Source organism: Colias eurytheme, chromosome 5, assembly GCF_061535395.1.
Source record: "Colias eurytheme isolate Ceu_HAF_F1 chromosome 5, ilColEury1 Martin Lab GWU primary, whole genome shotgun sequence".
NCBI classification, from domain to species: Eukaryota; Metazoa; Arthropoda; class Insecta; order Lepidoptera; family Pieridae; genus Colias; species Colias eurytheme.
In genome coordinates, this window is record NC_142984.1 from 1,206,420 (window position 1) to 1,226,388 (window position 19,969).

A 19,969-nucleotide genomic window follows, 5' to 3' on the forward strand; every position below is an offset into this window, starting at 1 on the left:
CCTAACCTAACCTAAACTTGATTTTTTTTTGCGCGTCGACGGAGCCCCGCTTCGCGGGGCTCCTATTTCTGTTTAGTTTTTTTTTTAAGAAACCTAACCTAACCTAACGGCTAACCTAACCTAAACTTGATTTTTTTTTGCGCGTCGACGGAGCCCCGCTTCGCGGGGCTCCTATTTCTGTGTAGTTTTTTTTTTTAAGAAACCTAACCTAACCTAACCTAACGGCTAACCTAACCTAAACTTGATTTTTTTTTGCGCGTCGACGGAGCCCCGCGAAGCGGGGCTCCTATTTCTGTGTAGTTTTTTTTTAAGAAACCTTACCTAACCTAACCTAAAGGCTAACCTAACCTAAACCTAACCTAACGAATTAAGGGCGAATATCTCGGCCATTTTTGATTTTAGAGAAAAGTTGTTCCTATAAAACATGCTTATATTAGCGTAATCTTTACGATAAAATAATAATAAATAGGTGTTATAATGACACCAACTCCATCAAAAATTTTCTAAGTCCTGCGCCCCCTTTGCTTTAGTCCAACCCAACTAGCTTTAGTGTTAAAAGGTTATCTATTAATCCGAATAATCGGACGATTAAATTATTTTATTCATCCGGTAATCGGACGATTAAATTATTTTATTCATCCGGTAATCGGACGACTAATTTATTTTATTCATCCGTTTAGCGGACGACTAGACACTTCGTTAAATTATATTATCAAACGTTAACGTTTTTGTTAATGTACCAGGCAAGTTATTATGGGTAGAAAAATGAAAAGGAGCAATAGAGCAGAATTATAGTAATCTTTAAAAATAATACTAATTAAAAGTAAATAATCTATGAAATCAAAACCAAATAAGTAATAAAATGACAGTAGACAGTATTCTCCTGAAGCTAAAGTCTATCTAAGGGATCCATAAAATATATATAAAGCTCACAATTAAATTGATCTCCGCATCTTAAATCGACAGATACGTAATTGTATTCTCTGTACATCTGTAGAAACTATAAACTATGGATTTAACTTCGTCATTCAGGTCAGAATTTTTAATGAAATCTTCAAACATCATCTTCTATAATTTGTTCTCTTTTCTTGTCTGACGGTAGAAGAAAGGCTAAAAGGGAGCCAACTGAAAAAATATATTTACAATATCAAATTAATTACCAAAAATATAATCATAGATATATACTATTATACGTATATATAAAATAAATTAAATTGTTCAGATCCGGCTCGAAGGACCTTAACGAATCATTGATAAATAATTTTATTCAACGAAATGTCTACCTTTGTTGAATTTAATATGTACATATTCATTATAATAATACCTAAATATAAAAAAGGTAATAATAAACAAACTTACACAATGACAATCCTCCGAAGAAATAGAAAGCTAGTTCACAATTGTAAGCCAAAAGTGATTTCAGTATATTGATGCCAAGCGCTGAACTACCTCTACCTAACATCAAAGTTAGGCATACGGCCATTGCTCTGTAAAAATAAAAATATTAAATAAAAAATAGCGTACGTATCAGAAGTGAAACTTCTTTGGCAAGATTTAAAGATACCGAAATCGTCGCCTTGCTCCATGATGTGACGATATTGCCAAGCGACCTTGAAATTTTACTCTTAAAGAAAGTTTCACTTCAAAAAAAATCTCTGCCTGTCTTACCACAATAAGCTTTAGACAGGGTTTAACTTTAAGCGCGGGTCCTCTTTAATCTGCTTTTGTCGTATTTCATATAGACAACTATTAAAGTGACAGATCCCTGGTTTAAAGTTAGACTGTGTTTAAATTATTTTGTGGTAATACCATATATCTATAGATATATATAAAAGAAAGTCGTGTTAGTTACTCCACTTATAACTCAAGAACGGCTGAACCGATCTAGCTGAAAATTGGCAGGAAGGTAGTTTAGAGCCAGGAGAAGGACATAGGATACTAAATATATACCACGGGCGAAGCCGGGGCGGACCACTAGTCTATAGTAAAAGAAAGTCGTGTTAGTTACTCCACTTATAACTCAAGAACAGCTGAACCGATTTAGCTGAAAATTGGCAGGAAGGTAGTTTAGAGCCAGGAGAAGGACATAGGATAGTAAATATGTACCACGGGCGAAGCCGGGGTGGACCGCTAGTATATCTCTAGGTGTCGCTGAAAATCACTAGGTGTCGCTGAAAATCAGCTCTGCAATGAAAGCTTTTCATTGTAAAATGCTGAGCGGCTATCCTTTTAGTATGTAGGTTGTTAGATTAAGTAGATTGTAAGTACATAAATTGTTAATTTTTAATATTGCCTACCTGCTAATAAAGAGTTTATTATTATTATTATCTATAAAAACAAAATACTCACTTCACATAAGTGGGATATATTTCCACGACGTAAATAGACAGGAAGGTGAAGTTAATAGTGCTCATGGTGTACATCGCGAAGAGTACAGCATTGAGGATGTAATTGTGTGACAGGTTTATCACTAGGGCTGATATACTGGATACTAGCTGCAATTCAAATTAAATCCATACTAATATTATTATAAATGCGAAAGTAACTCTGTCTGTCTGTCTGTTACTCAATCACGCCTAAACTACTGAACCAATTTGCATGAAATTTGGTATGGAGATATTTTGATACCCAAGAAAGGACATAGGCTACTTTTTATCCCGGGAAAATGACGCAACCCGGAAATCCCACGGGAACGGGAATTATGCGGGTTTTTCTTTGATTGCGCGGGCGAAGCCGCGGGCGGAAACCTAGTATCTTTATAATCTAGGAATTAAAGACTTTAAATTAAAGCAATTAAAGTTTAAAATCCGTTAGTCTTTAAATTCGAAATGTATGCTCGCGTAAAATCAAACACAAGAACTCTCTTAACTGTCTGATGTCTTATATTTCACAGTAATTTTGTACTAATGAACTATTATATATCTGCTTATATATCTGTATAAAATATTATTATTTTTTAATGAAATGTACAAATAGGTATTTTTTACTGTCTATCTAATACCTAGTAAAAGTAAGTTTTGCTCACGATCGTCTTAAAACAGACAAAGACATTCACAACTTTTAAAAATCCAAAGAGATCTTGATGAGCCATATTTTAAAGAAAATGGTCACCTGGAATGTAATCAACATCCGTTTCTTTCCGAAAAGATTAATGCTAGAACTGAAGATGACGTTCATTACTGACAATAAGAAGTATATTGAGAAGACGGATGTCATGGCAAAGACGTTCAGGCTGCAGTCGCTGTTCTGAAATAAATTATTAAAGGGAGAGTTAAAATGGGGACGTAATGAAAGGATTTTTTTAAAAGAACGAATATGTAGTTTGAACTTGAAATAAATAAATAGCAAAAGGGATGTAATATGTAAGTACATAGTCTAAAACAAAGTCACTTTCCGCCGTCTATGCAACGGTATGCTAAACTTTAAAATTAGGCTACTGATTGTTGATGGTTTTTTTATAAATAAAGAGATTCAAGAGGTAGTTTTAAGTATCATTTATAAGGTTCTAAACAAAACGGGCGAAGGCACTGGTAGAAAGGAGAATAATTGTAAATATGAGTCTGATTTTGAATGTTTTAACAGAAAATAAATGTTTCGAGAAATACTTGTCTTTTTTGCACTTTTTTGTAGCATCGACAAACGTGATTTTCTTTTAAAGCCTAGCCTTTCAAAAAATTTTCCGTAATGAACTCAAAACCAATAATTCATTTAATTACTTGAATTGTTCATAAAATTCTAACCTCAACTATAGTCTGATTCCGGGCGAATCTCAGCATGTCACATAAGCTGCAATCCGTATCCCCAGCCTCTACAGATCGCATGAAACCGTCCGATATAAAGGGGAGCCAAATTAAAAATGGCTGCATACTGAAAACATACACAAAATCATTTTTTTTTTAATTATGTATTTTTTACATTAAATCATTTCTTTAAAAAATTATAATCGAAAAATTCTATCACGAAGCGGAATTTGACTGTTGTTCTATTTAAAAAGTTATTTGCTGAAACGAAGACAACTTATAAAAACTATTAAACGACTATACATTTAATAAATTTCAATCACTTACCTAAAATAACATATAACAAGTAGCACAGATAACAACAAAGTGCTTTTCAACAAGGGCGGCTTGAACAACGTGACGGTTTGCGACGCGAACGACGACCACATGCTCGCTCCGGCCGAATCGCCTGTACTCTCACCTAGTATTATTGATTCCACCTGGAAATTAATTACTGCTGCAGCTTCTGGATAGATGCTGTGTATAAAAGCGACAAAGAACTTGTCTTTGTAACAGTATGCAGTAACTTATATTTCAAGACAGGAAAGTTTTCACACACGGTACGATCTGATCCCGTAAAAAGCTTTCGCTTGTACCTACTATGGAAACCAGATGGCTGATAAACATACATATATAATTTTAAATAAATACTTATATACATAATTAATACCCAGACACACAGCATAGATGTTTGCAAAATAAATAATGTACATTGTACATTATCATGTTTGTGTTCTAAAATTTCTTGTTAAACGCATAATATGATATAACTAGATAGACAGTGATAACAAAAAACTCTTGATAGTTTAGAGATTGTATTTAACTCTAAACAAGCAGAAATAATACGTTACTGATAACGTTTAAGAACTACAAACAGTTTATAAAAAAATAACAGTTGTATATTAAAATGCTTTGTTCGCAAAAACAGACATCTATCATAATTCTGGAAAAATTATATATATTTTAGATAATATCATTTGCAAATGGAAACATATTATCTATATTTTATCTTTTATATTGAGAATGTTTTATTTTCACTAACTACAAATTTTTGCTCTCTGTTATGTCATTTGATTGTTCCCACATCTAAATACGTATAAGAATAATTTATTACCACAATTAGGAATTACCCGCTATGTTAAGTTTATCAAAAGGATAAATAGACATGTGTGACAAAAAAAATGTGTACACACGTAAGAAGTGAAACTTCTTTAAGACCTTATTTTACAAAAAATAATTTACTATATGCAACTTTACAGAAATACGTCGAATCACACGTAGTAGGGGTAAGAAAAAGATGGCGCGTAACGGAAAAATGTCACGCGTAACGAAAAAATGTTACACTCAATTTTTTTCCAACCCCGATAAAGAAGTTTCACTTCAATAAAAACATAATGAAAACATTTACCTCGATAAGGAAAAAGTTTAATGTTTGAAAAAACACCTCATAGTGAACCAATCGGATCATTTTAAATATATCATACTCTTGTAAATAGGTACATAGTTTAGTTATTTAATCACAAATTTTATAAACTAGCTACACCAACAGACTTTCATATGCCTGAAATTTCTTCTTAAATTAGAAATAAAACGGACTAGCTGTTATCGAACTCGAGTGGTGACGTGACCCCTTACTCAAGTCTCAAATGAAAACGAAAACCATTATAATTTGTTTTTATGTAAGTATGTACATGAATAAAGAGAGAAAAACAACCAACTCACCATATATCCATCTCGACTCTTCCCCGTATTAAATAAATAGATGTTTTTCAACACATCTATAGCTTTTTCATCTTCACCAATCCTGACCAAGAACCTTGGACTCTCATAAGACAACCAGATACCAAACGCACCAATTAAAGATGGCAAAGCAAATATTATGTTCAGAAGTCGCCATGACAGGAAATGTATGTCCAGAAATGGGATGTAATAGGAGATGTTTACGTGTAAAACTGGTATGGATATAACTGTAAAGGAAATTTGGATTTTATATGGAAATGTTTAAAATAATGTTAAAAAATATGTATAGTTGAGGAGTTAAACTAAAAAGAAATAAAAATAAATAGCAATATAATAGACATCCATATTAAAAACAAAATTGAAGTGAACCAAGCTAAAACATCGTATGTTAAACTTATGGGTGCTCCTACAGAAGTTGAAAATCAAAATAAAAAAAATATAATACTAAAAAAATAGAACTTACTTGCCATAAGCGCGGAAGCGAAAAATATTTGTGTGCTCAAACAGGAGACGAATATAGATCTCTTATTTTGTGGAGTTGATTCACTTAGAAAAGTTATTGCAACTGGATAACTAGCAGCTAAACTGAAAAGAGCAGGTTAAATCAATCGTTTCAAAATCTTTTCATTCAACTGGACATTTTGATAAATTCCTAGTGAAATACTAGTGCTGGACAGATTTAAATAAGAAGAAGATTCAAAAGATATTTAAATAATATGCTCAAATTGACCTAATTATAATTAAAAGTTAAATCAAATAGCATCTAAATACAATCATCGTCATCATAAATAACTTAAATTAAACAGTAAGAAATGTATTATGATGCTCCATAGTTCCGTAGACCGAAAGAGTTAATTTAGTAGTACTAAGTATTAAACTCACGCAGTAGAAGAGAGAAACTTCAATAAGCTCAACACGATCCAATTTGGTGAGAAGGTAGCCAGGAAACCAGCACAGAAGCCCATAGATAGGGACCATAACAAAATCTTTCTTCGACCTCGCGTATCAGCTAGGTAACCCCAAATTTGAGATGAAGCTATAATACCTGTAAAATCAATCTGATTAGAAATAACTCATGATGTTTAAAGTAAAGAGGAAATTACATTTTGGACTATAATTAAATAGGAAACCTTCTAAGTATTTATTGCTATACATATTTTCAGCGTAATTTACGTTAGGAAGTATTCCTTAACTTATAAAAGAGAAGCATCCCGTCTATGTATAGTTAATACGATCCTGATATTTCTTGTTATCATACTTTATAGCTAAACTTAAATATGGAAAATTCACATTTATTTTGCTTTTAATTGAAGTACCGTTATACCTAGATAAATAAGGATTGTGACGCGTCTTTCCTCGTTCAAAACAAATGCAAAGAGAATGTAATAATAAACTTTCCAATCTAGATTTAATCTCATTACCGTTTGCTATCGGAAGGCAATCAGATAACCTAGACCTAGAAGTTACCGTATCAATGTAAATAGAAAATAACTTTCTAACACTATCAATAGTATTGTTGATTATCTGAGCAAATAGACTTCTGTATTAATTTTAATATTACGTACATTGAAACAAACAATTTAAAATAGATATTAACACAGTTAAAATCTTTAACCAAATAATTTCAATTGCCAATCCCAAATTGATAACTTCGTTAAATTTAGAAAAAAATCATGAGTTCCAATTGATAAACAAAAAAACCTTAAATCTCAACTTCTGAATTATTTGATCCATGTTGAAAATTTGCCAAAAACGACATGACTGATGAAAAGTTAAACTGACCACTGTAAGTTCAATTCTCAATATTATTCAATTTATGAATAGTTTTTGGAGCCGTAAATTCATCGTTTGTGCAAGTACCCACATTTCAACTTTGTCTTCTCCTACACACACTTCCTTTAAAACTAGCTTTTCTAGTCCCATAAAGTCTCTTACCAAGTAAAGGCATCCCAGCGATCAGCCCCTGCTGGTAGACCGTGGTCTGCAGCTCGCAAGCACTGGCCGGTACCAGGTACGACACGGAAAACACTTCAAATGCCATGCTGGTCACCACCGTGAGGTTCAGGATGAACATCAGGCAGTTGAATTTACCGAAGCCTGGAAAGATATACTTGTATCACAGACTAATAATAATATACTACGTATACAACTTGTATCTTATAATAATATAAATATGAGGTAAATAGAGATCTGTGAAAAATATGAAGATATACATCTGCCTTAGCTTAGCCAGATTAAATTGTAGGCGCAAGCAGTGAAACAAATATTTGCTGATATTAATGATAGTGACAGAAAGTGGACTGTGAAATGTAAAGCAGAAAAATAGAATATGTACAGATATACCAATTCATTAATAATTACATAAAATGTTGAATACTTCATTACAAATCAAATAGTTACCAAAAAAAATGATGAAAGTATTGACATTTCAAATAGTAATAAATCAGAAGTAGCAGTTGATGGAACTCTAAATAAAACAAATGAAACTTTATAAAAACAAAGTTGGATAATAAATTAATATAATACCTATCTCTGTTATAAAATAATATTCAAGATACATTGTTACAGGTGAATAATATTATGATAAAGAAATAAAGCAATAAACAATTTTTTACTGTCATTTCCTTATAACTTTGAAAGCTATTTTTTTTTTTTTAATTTGAATTTTTGTAAATTGATTTTATTTTAGTGTTAGCACATCATTCATATCGTTTTCTCTTAAACTCTTCTTTAATCAAACTGTTGACTACTTCTTTCTTGAAGGTTTTGGTCATCATAATATTACCTAGGTACTAGATTTCCGCCCGCGGCTTCGCCCGCGTTTTCAAAGGAAAACCCGCATAGTTCCCGTTCCCGTGGGATTTCCGGGATAAAACCTATCCTATGTGTTATTCTGATGTATAAGCTATATTGTGGTAAAGTTTCATTCAAATCCATTCAGTAGTTTTTACGTGAAAGAGTAACAAACATCCATACATCCATACAAACTTTCGCCTTTATAATAGTAGTAGGATATTCCTATTTATGACCAAATAATCAGTTTTTTAATTTGTTTATGTAGCCAATTTATTTTAATAGGATTTCCTGATCTAAGTAATTTCGCAGTTATTAGCTATTAGATAATATTTACATACCAGCCATGCCCAGGGCCTCTTCGAAGGGTACTTTCAATATCTTCGTCATCGTTGTTCACACCAAAAATCAAAAAGCACACACACACTTCCCATCACCAACTCCATTTGCACTTACATCTGCGTCTCTTACCTTTATATTATTGTTGTTATCTTCTTTAAATCGTGACGTAATAATTACTAGATGGCAAATTTGTTTAGGATTCTACACGCAAATAATCGTATTAAATATGCGAATGTATGTAGCAGGAATAAACAACACTGTGTGTGGGTCTTTTTTATAAATATATGCCGATAGTCCTTTTCAAATTTCAATAGGTACGAGAAAAATTCAATAAACAAACTTTAAGAATTTTCTTTTGACGAAATAATATTTAAAAAATATCATCAAAAATGCAAATTGTACAAAATTTTAACAGTTTGTAATTTTGATCGGGTCGATTCCCGGGCGTAGCAAGGAGATTTTCGAAATTCTTATATGGAGTTCTCTTTCTTTTCAAAAAATATGGAATGTTTGCTTTGAGTAAAATTTTCTATCTACTGTTTTAAGGGTACCTACTTTCCCTCCGCGTGCTATTACCTAATTCCACCTGTATAATGTATAATATTGTTCATCCTTGCTTCTCAATTCTGTGTTTCTAACAAAATTCAATTCATGAGACATTGCAACAAAAAACGTAATCATCCTCATATCAATTGCCATGTAACAAACAATGTTAATCATGAATGAGACCCAAGTATGTTTTCCAAATTCTGTCCATCACTTTAAGAAAAATTACGGTCGGAGACACTTTTAAATAATTAAATACTTATTTAAAATATTATTGCTGTCACTTTCCAGGCGCGAGCGCTTGGAAAGTGACAGCAATAATATAGGGTCAAGAACAGAAGACCCAAGCAGAATTCCCTCCTCCTCCAGACAGAATTCCCTCCTCCACTTTTAGTTTAATTGATATGTATGTATAAACTTTCGTACTGAATAAAGGAATCCTGATTGTGTCTCCATAGTCCATATTGTTCCTTTTTCATTTATACTTGTTTAATTTTCACAAAGCGGTAAATAGATACTTTATTACTGCTTTATTATTATCATTAAAAGTTTGCTTCAATTTAATATAAATATGAATGAATCTATACATATTTAGAGCTGCGCCGAACAAAGTACCGTTGTATATATCTAACGTGTGTAAAGAAACAAGTGAAAGTGACATAGTGGAATATATTAAAAACAAAACTAGTGAATTAGTAACTTTAGAAAAAATTCAATGTAAAAAGGAAAAAAGCTATAACTCATTTAAATTATTTGTCGCTAGAAATAAATTACACATATTTTTGAATACAGAAACATGGCCCGAAGGTATCTGTTTTAGGCGTTTTATTACACTTAAAAAATCTACCAAATCGGGAAAATCACGTGAAGCTGTCACTGTAAAGTAGTTGTTAATAATAGTTAAAAATTAATAATGGCTAAAACATGTAAAATGATAAGTTTTAATTGTAAATCACTAAAGCGATCGTTGGATAATGTGAGCGACATGTGTAGATATGCAGATATTCTTGCTCTTCAAGAAACTTGGCTACTGCCGTATGATCTGCCTTTGCTTGGGTCGATAAGCAAAGACTTTGAATACACAGGTAAATCAGCTGTAGACTTAACTAAGGGCCTACTTAAGGGCAGACCATACGGTGGGGTTGCAATCCTGTGGAGAAAAGGCTTGTTTAAAAGTGTAGAAATTATTGATTGCAATAGTAATAGAATATGTGCGTTTAAAGCTGTTTTAAGTAATAATACACATATTATAATATTTAGTGTATATATGCCAACTGATAATTCTGAAAATATGTTTGAATTTACGAGTTGTTTATGTGAAATTAAGACCATAGTTGATAGCTATAACATAGAAAATATTTTCATGTTAGGTGACTTTAACGCACATCCTATGCAGCCTTTCTGGAATGAGTTAGACACTTTTTGCTCTGATGAATTGTGGATATGTGCGGACACAAATAAATTGGGTATTAATTCTAATACATACACCTACAGAAGTGACATCAATGGCAGTCTTCGATGGTTAGATCACTGCATAGTGACTAAATCTGCTTGGCGGACTGTAATTGATGTAAGTTTAGGTCATGATGTCTACTGGTCTGACCACTTTCCTCTTATTATAGAATGTGACCTCAATTGTATTATGACAAAAATGCCTCAATCAAGATATGTCATTGATAAAATAAAATGGGGTCACAGGAATGAGCGCCAGATTAGTGAGTATCATGAAATATGTAACAGCAAACTCAGAGAGATTGATTTTGCTGAATTTCATAAAAGTTGTGGAAAAATATGCAGAGACACATATCATAAAGTTTGCCTTGATAAAGTGTACAATGAGATTATAGGAATTCTGTCCCATGCTGCCTCATTGTCTCATACAGTAATTGAGAAGAAAAAAGGTCAAGTTGTTGGATGGAATAAACATGTACGTGAGGCTCACTGTGAGGCTCGGTCGAAATACCACATATGGCTGTCATATAATAAACCAAAAACTGGCAAGATCTGGGAAGATATGTGTGTAAGTCGTAAAATATTTAAAAGTAGGCTGAGATGGTGTCAGAATCATCAAGATGAAATAAAAATGGACATGATTGCTTCTTACAGGTCAACAAAAAACTTTTCCAGATTTTGGAAAGCGACCAATAATCTCAATGTTCGACCGAGCTTACCAGTGAGTGTCGCGGGCTGCAATACTCCGAAAGAAATTGCAAATATGTTTAGGGATCACTTTAAGGTATCATCACCTTTGGGACCTTCCAAGCAGATGTTTAGCCTTGATAAAGATCTAAACAATGATCTTATTACTTTTTCAGCTAAACAGGTGGCGAGTGTCATAAATAAGATGACGAGAGGTAAATCACCGGGCTATGATAGCCTCAGTGTGGAGCATTTGAGATATGCAGGTGTGCACTTGCCCCGAGTGCTTGCTAAGTTTTACTCTCTTTGTGTAAGTCATTCTTATATTCCCGCTGAGATGATGAGAACTATTGTGGTCCCTATTGTCAAAAACAAAACTGGCAATATTTCGGATAGGTCAAATTACAGACCAATATCACTGGCCACCATAGCAGCTAAGGTTTTGGATAGTTTGTTTGATAAATGTCTTGGCGAAGCGCTGAACCTGGATGATGCCCAATTCGGCTTTCAACCAGGTCTATCAACAGAAAGTGCGATACTCTGCCTAAAACAAACTATTCAATACTATACTAGCAGAAGAACCCCAGTGTACGCCTGCTTTCTCGATCTTTCTAAGGCTTTTGACCTTGTATCTTATGATTAGACATCGGATTATATGCACTAACAAAATGCCAAAATATGCATGCAAATATGCACTAAAAAAGGCCGAAATATGCACTAAAAACGACTGATTTGCCTAAAATATGCACAATACAAAATCGAAAAACCTTTATTATTTCTATATATTTTAATCAAAGATTGTACAAAAACAGCGAAAATTTTTAAAATTAAATATAGTTTGTCACCCGCGAGCCTAGTGTTGCCACCTTAGACCATTACGGGCTAAATCTAGCCGTTTTTTGGAATTTAACCCGTGTTTTAAATTTTAAGCCCCAAAAGGGTAATCTAGCCCTATTTTGATGGCTCAAAATTAACTTAAAATGGAGCCCATTTTGTAATTTTTTGACATTTTACCATGCCAAAATAGGGTTTGTTTACTTGCTGAGCGTTCTGATTGGCTAATAAAGGTTAGTCAACCAATCAAAACTCCCGCTACTTAACGAAATATGCACGATTGGGGAAAAAGGCTAAAATATGCACTAACGCCGTAAATAGAGAGTTTTATGCATTTGCATATGCAAACATGCAAATGCATATAATCCGATGTCTACTTATGATATACTGTGGGAAAAGATGGAGAAGGCGGGAGTACAAAGGGAGTTGATAAGTGTACTGCAATTTTGGTATGCAAATCAAGTGAACAATGTCAGGTGGGGGACAGAGTTATCCGATTCATATAGGTTGGAGTATGGCGTGAGGCAGGGAGGTTTAACCTCGCCGAAGCTTTTCAACCTATATGTAAATGAACTCATATTAGAGCTCAGGAAAAAGGGAGGCTGTTGGATAGATGGTGTATGCGTTAATAACATCAGCTACGCAGATGATATGGTCCTGTTAGGACCCACTGCAGGTTCCATTAGAGAACTACTGAATTCCTGCCAGGAGTATGCTGCCAAGCATGGCTTATCATATAATGTCGCAAAAAGCGTTTATATGATCTTTGGAGTCCCCCGAAAGCACATTGGTTACGAACCCGTAGTCAGCTTAAACCAAATAGCATTAAAGAGGGTAAAACAGTTTAAGTATCTCGGACACTGTGTTTCGGAGGACTTGAATGATCAAGTTGACATTGAGCGTGAGAGGAGATCCCTGGCGGCGAAATGTAATATGCTGGCCCACAGGTTCGCCCGATGTAGCAAAGAGGCAAAAATAACTCTATTCAAAGCCTATTGCCAAAACTTTTACACGGGAAGCCTGTGGTTCAAGTACTCAAAAAAGAGTATGAATGCATTACGGGTGCAATATAATAATGGGTTTAGGATGCTGATGGGCTTGCCGAGGCATTGTTCAGCGTCTGAAATGTTTGCGCAGGCTCACACTAATGATTTTCATGCCATTTTGCGAAAAAAGACAGCTTCAATACTCCAACGGTTACGTGCAAGTCCCAACAAAATACTAAATACATTATCGCAAAAAATAGACTCACCAATACACGAACATTTTATTAATGTGTTGGTGAGACGTGAAGTTTTTTAAATTGTATACCTAATAATTTGTATTTTTAGAATAATTATTTATTGCGTATTTTAATTTTTATTTAATTTTTTGTTTAATTTTTCTGTGATTTTATGTATGTTTCATTGATTATTATTATATTTTTGTGACATGTCAATTTTATAATTTGTATTTTTAGATTAATTATTTATTGCGTAATTTAATCTTAATTTTTATTTTTATTTAATTTTTCTGTGATTTTATGTATTGATTATTATTATTTGTGACATGTTAATTTTATATTTTATGATTGTGAGCTTAATTTTATATGTGTATTAGTGATTTTTGTGTATTGTATGTAAAATGAGTCTCTGTTACTCTTAAATAAAGAATTTATTATTATTATTATGTTTCTCATTTCCATAATACTCGGGTACCACCAGAAGGACAGTACCCGGATCTTTGGAAGGCTTACGTGGGGACACGGATCCAACACGCAGAGGCCCTTTCGAGAATTTTAATGTGTTGTGGGACACCAGCCGCAGCCTGCCCATGACTGCACTATAGAGATACAGCCCTGGGCAGTCCGCGGCCGATGTAGGACTATTGCAGGGTATGGAAATTTAATGATTGGGCTATGGATTGGGATGCTAAATGGACTGGTACTGAGGACTATGGGAAACTATGGCACCTGCCTTTCTACTAAAAGAAAGTAAAAATATGTTGGCAGGTGGTGACTCGCCCTCTCACTGTATGGGCCCCCGAAATAAGTCGCTGCAATAGTGCGACAAGGGGGCAACATATTGTGAGCAGCTAAGGGTGGAGAGGCGTCCCTGGACTTTAAACTACGATCACGCGCTCCCTGAGGGTCCAGCATCACGTGCCCACTCGCCACTTACGCTTCGCATCCACCCTTCGAGCTAAAAGCTCTCGCGACTCCACTCTGGCCGGCCGGTTAAGGCAAGCCAGAGGTGGGGGTCCTGTCCTCGTCAGGCTTCACTCCGACCGGCCGGTGAAGGCGAGCCGGAGATGAAGACAGGGGCCTCCCCCGGGAGCACTCGGTTCCCGCGGGGTCGCTACTCCCCGACACCCCGCCACAAGGTGTCCTGCGGGTTGACTGATTGCACGGGTGGAATATCTATTGTCACGTAGACAATAGATATTCCAACCGTGGGCGATGGGGTCGTCACATCCCTACGCCCTTATTATTATTATTATTATGTTACGGCTAAAGGTAGGTGAGAACATAAACTTAAGATTAGCCGGCTAAACTTAGGTTTATTTTCGACGAGGTGTTAATGTTAGTTTGTTCTATCTTTAGCCGGCTAAACTTAAGTGTAACCGCAGGCCCGTGGCTAAAAATGTCGGGGTGGGTAGATTTGGTTACTATAATACATGTAAGGAACAGGGCGAGTGTTTTCTGGCACTTCGCCGGCTGCTGCCGCAGCACGCTCGCTGCGCTCGCTCGGCTCGTGCGGGTCTTAAGAGTTCTAACCTAACCTAACCTAGCCACCAGCTTTCTGCCCTGAGTCGGGGTGGGTAGATTTGGTTACTATAATACATGTAAGGAACAGTGCGAGTGTTTTCTGGCACTGTGCGGGCCCCTCAAGCCCTCCACCGGCCCGGCGCTAACCAAATCTACCCACCCCGACATTTTTAGCCACGGGCCTGCGGTTACACTTAAGTTTAGCCGGCTAAAGATAGAACAAACTAACATTAACACCTCGTCGAAAATAAACCTAAGTTTAGCCGGCTAATCTTAAGTTTATGTTCTCACCTACCTTTAGCCGTGACAATTATATATCAATAAATCCATTTTTTTCGGTTTGTTCGCAATTGCCAATTATTTTTTAAATCCAATCTGCAGTGTGGGGACAACTTCAAGAAAACGGTCTTCGAATCGACAAAAAACATTCAACGTAAACTTTACTACAATAAATTACAGTTCAAAATAAATCTTTCTATTTGAAATAGTCAATTTATGTTGTATAAGGTAAGCTACTACTATTTTTATGAAGACACTAAGGTGTCTCTCATGCTCATCACATTGTGATGGATCCCTTCCACCAAGAAGTGAATCAATTTTAAAATAAACGAATACTCATACTGCATACAATGCAAATAAAATGTTGATGAAATCAACATGACACAGCATAATATGTTTTAACTGGCGTAAATCTAAATTTACACACTTTACGATTATTACAATGAAGACAATGTTCAGTCTTTATTTTTAAGATATATAATACAGTTTAAGTGGAGACATTTTTTTTCAGCATTCATAGAACAAATATTTATCAAGATTTTTAGCAAGTATTTGCACAATTTCTTTATCAGCTACTTACTCATATTATGAAAGTTAACATTTATTTTTAAATTTTCATCGCTATTATTAAGGTTTTTTTTTAAGAATGAGATCCAAGCATTTTTTTTCCAATTCGGTCCATCATTTTAAGAGAAATTGCGGTCGGAGACACTTTAAAATAATAATCAAATAGGTACGGTACTTAATTAAAAAATTATCACTGCCACTTTCCAAGGTAGGTAGTTAGTGTTAAGTATGAACTACCATCGTACGCCTACCCACTAGCTAGGTCAAATTGGCTAGGTCAGGCCAATTTCCAGATATCAGGGTGATCAAGGTTCATAAAAACAGTACTTCACGCATTTTCACATGTTTTAGAATATACAGTTGAAAATAAGATGTCAGTCCTCCCAGACACTTCCCGTCGGCCTTATTTATTAACAGACGCTTTAAAGCTCTAAAAATAATTAAAAGTCATCGAAATAAGTAATATTCCATCAACACGAGTCCCTGTAAATTATCTATACTATACTATAATAATATTATAAAGAGGAAAAGTTTGTAAGTATGTATGTATGTATGTATGTATGTATGTATGTATGGTTTTCACGCAAAAACTACTGGACCGATTTCAAAAATTCTTTCACCATTAGAAAGCTGCATCTTTACTGAGCAACATAGGCTATATTGCATTTTCAAAAAAACTAGAGATCCTTATCAAAAATGCAATAATGTAACCCAAGGTGTAAAAAAATCCTCAATAAAACTTCTGTCATCGCGTGCGCTGCGGAATCTATTGAAGATAGAACAAAAAAATGTTCTACGGTATTATAGAATGGATCAATATCTACAAGAAAGTCCGCGATACCATATGTCCATCTTCAGTAGTTATGTTACTACAACAACTTTTTTACGTTTTCAAAGTAAATAGAAGTGCCGACAGTAATCAAACCATGTTATCCATACACATATATTAATCCTTATCCCATTAAATGATGTTTTATTATAGACTGTTTCAATACCAGCAAAATACTTTTTAAATGAAAAGAATTGGATATTCCATTCAAAAGATATAACGAATTTTTAAAAGTGTCAATCTACAGAAAATAGTAGGTATACTGTTCGAGCAGGCCGTAGTGCGGGGGTCACGGAGGAATTCTACCAATATGCGTCTTGACGGAACACATTGGGGTTTTGGTCGGTAGGAATCCGACATAATCCACGGCCCCTCCCCTGGAGGCCGTGGGTATCTATGAAAGATTTCCCCACTAAAAAAAAAAAAAAAAGGCCGTAGTGCGTGACGGGGTAAAGGTGATTTTGGGAAAGGTGAAAAATTAAACCTATAGTCCGACCTATAGTAGACTTTTCACTGTAACGATATCGCTATCTATGCGGGCGGGTGAAACCGCAGGGCATTGCTAGTAAGTAATAACTTTTTACACATTTTGCGATTCATTCTTATTTAGTATAGTTTCACGGGCTGTGGGTATCATAAAAAATATAATTTACTTAATATATTTACTTACTTAATCCATGACTTACTTATAAATAGTTCTAAATATTTAAAGATTGCGTGCATAGTGATATCATGCTGTGCCTCTGAGAGCAAGTGAAGCTATCGGTCGTGCCCCTCGTGATAAGTTTATTTTGATTGTATTTAATGAAATTTATTACTACTTAAAAAGTTTAAGAATAGTAAAGTTAGTATCGGGCTTACTGTGGGGTAAGACGAAGGACGCGAGTAGCGTTTAGCTACTACATATTATGTATTCTGTGACGCGAGTAGATACAAATCCATTTTTTTTTTCTATTCTTGAAATAAATTGTTGAATTTGTTTAGAACATTTTTAAGTATTTCAATTTGGTCGACTAGGCAGTATCTTACACATAATTAATTGTTTTTATGCCTTTCTCTTATATCAAATGGAATCGAAAAAAACTTTAATTATACCAACAAAAAATGAACTTTATTTTTAGGACATAATTAGAATTTAGATCGCAAATTACGCAAAACGGTGTGATAGTTTCAAAGTAATTATATAAGTGCATAAAAAATATTTAAAACTTTACGCTTTGAATAAAAGCAATTAGAAGAAACATCCTATGCGCCATGTACAATTTATAATCAACAGGCAAATAAAAGACAAGTATAATTAATGATAATCGTTTATTATAATTATATCAGATCAAATAATATCTTATACATTAACATTAGTCTAAAAACAATTTCATTTGAAATAATACACACATCTTTTAATTCACGTATTCCTTTGAAATTATACGCAAAATATCATTTACGTCTAAAAACACTTATAAATAATATTGACTAGAGAATTTAAACTAACTAACTACATTATGTATTAAGTCGTTTATCTGGTGGCAGAAACACTGCGACAGCGATGCCAGCTGAAATAACACAATTATAATTATACGTTATATTGTGAATTAAATAAATATTTCATGACTTGGGACAATGTCATAATTATTGCGACTATGTTAATATTGTAATATGTAAATTAATATTTTTTTGGAAACGATACAAAGTTACAGAGAGGCATTAAAAATATATTTGACGTACTAAAACAATAAAAAAAATAATTTAAAAAACATGCCTGCGTGAAATGGACAACAGTAACTTAAAGAATAATTTGGCTTTTTCAACTTCATATAAAAAAAATCTAGTTCAACAGAGCAAAGAAATACTACAGGTTAGGAAAAATTAAGTGCTGAGGTAGGTAGGTTTAGTGCATTGGGGGAATTTCGGATGAGGGGTAATTTTGAAAATTGTGAATACCACTTTAGAGCATCGCTTCATCATAAGTATCGTGAAGGAAGGGCATGAAGATATAGATATTGATATTATTAGCATACATATATTTTGCTTAATCTATCGATAGTTACGTATTAATTTAACATATACGTATTTACCCCGTGGCCGGAATTACCCCAATGCACCTTATACATAAGTAGGTTGTAGTATTGTATGTATATCTGATATTTGTTTGATAAATGTCTACTAGTATGCTCGAACATTATTGATACCTATTGCTAATATAGTATGTAAATTAAATATATAATTGTATATAAATACATAAATAATGAATAAATACTCACACAAAAACGCGGCAGCGGCTGTATAAAATATAAGATTACAGTGATCGACCACAACGTCACCTATCACAATAACTCCAACTAGCGCTAGAAACCGCGCCATCATGAAACCTAGGCTTGTTGCTAGACTTCTGAAATTTTATTACAAACTAAGATGATTCAAATGACTTCAAGAAATGAAAGTACAACTACAAAACTTGTATCTGCTAGAACTATTTACTTTATTGATAAAAAATAATTACTTATGTGAAATATGATACTTAGGTTTATCTATTTCTTAATATTATAGTCATCGTCTTGCTCAAATTTTTGTGATCCCTCCTTTGGTCTATGATACCATAGATCGAAAAAAAATAGGTATATTGTGTAAATATATATACACGCATATCACAATGTTACAAATTACACCGTTTTAACTTGTATGACAATATTAGAAAATTTAATTCAGTAATGCCATAAAAAAAGATACAAATACTCAAATTACAGTAAACTTAAGAGGTTTCGTCCCGTAAACAAGTAGAACCCGGGTGAACCTTCAGTTCACCCATACGTCTGTGTTCAGATGTAGAAGCCCTTCTGGCTAACATCGAGTGACATCACACAATTAAAAAAGCAAGATGATAAAAGTCAGTAGAACAAGGCAATAAAACTTATGGTCTAAGTTTTTAAAACAAATTGTTATGAAATATGAGCTTATGCGGTTATTGCTCACTAAGCGGATTTAATGTGACCTTAATAAACAATTTTAAACAATTATTGACTAAGAATTTATTAAATAGTAGCCAAATTCGTATGCGTCATGCGTAAGCAAAAAATACCTAATATCATTAATAATCGACCTGTTAAATTTTAATTACAATTTACAATCTTTCAATAATGATGATGATACGTATCGAAACGGTTCGTAATTCTAATTATTTTTTTTTTATTAAATTAAAAACTAGTAACTAGTTTCAAAAAGATCAAAAACGAAATATTTCTTTCCTGCAAGAAGTAGGTAAAAATATAAAAAAAGAAGAATATAATTCTTACCTGCAAGAAGTAGGATACATGTCATTAAAATAAGATGCCATACAACCAATACCAAGACCAACTGTTTGTATGGACGCGAAGAATATTA

The 19,969-nt window shown here is 33.8% G+C and overlaps 1 protein-coding gene and 1 long non-coding RNA gene across 2 annotated transcripts; both read right to left on the bottom strand.

Moving 5' to 3' along the window:
* Positions 1-929: 929 nt before the first annotated feature.
* Positions 930-8,744, bottom strand: LOC149908255 (putative transporter SVOPL). The gene is made up of 11 exons (XM_090102243.1): positions 8,654-8,744; positions 7,455-7,616; positions 6,402-6,564; positions 5,983-6,104; positions 5,502-5,746; positions 4,068-4,219; positions 3,741-3,867; positions 3,112-3,246; positions 2,350-2,495; positions 1,360-1,487; positions 930-1,125 (listed from the first exon to the last, which is right to left on the bottom strand). Exons 1-11 carry the CDS (start codon positions 8,700-8,702, stop codon positions 1,055-1,057), a joined length of 1,500 nt encoding a protein of 499 aa, XP_089958369.1. The 5' UTR covers positions 8,703-8,744; the 3' UTR covers positions 930-1,054.
* Positions 8,745-17,965: 9,221 nt separating this feature from the next.
* Positions 17,966-19,959, bottom strand: LOC149908256 (uncharacterized). The gene is made up of 3 exons (XR_016456741.1): positions 19,882-19,959; positions 18,853-18,980; positions 17,966-18,144 (listed from the first exon to the last, which is right to left on the bottom strand). It is a non-coding gene; the product is annotated as an uncharacterized LOC149908256 (long non-coding RNA).
* Positions 19,960-19,969: the final 10 nt, after the last annotated feature.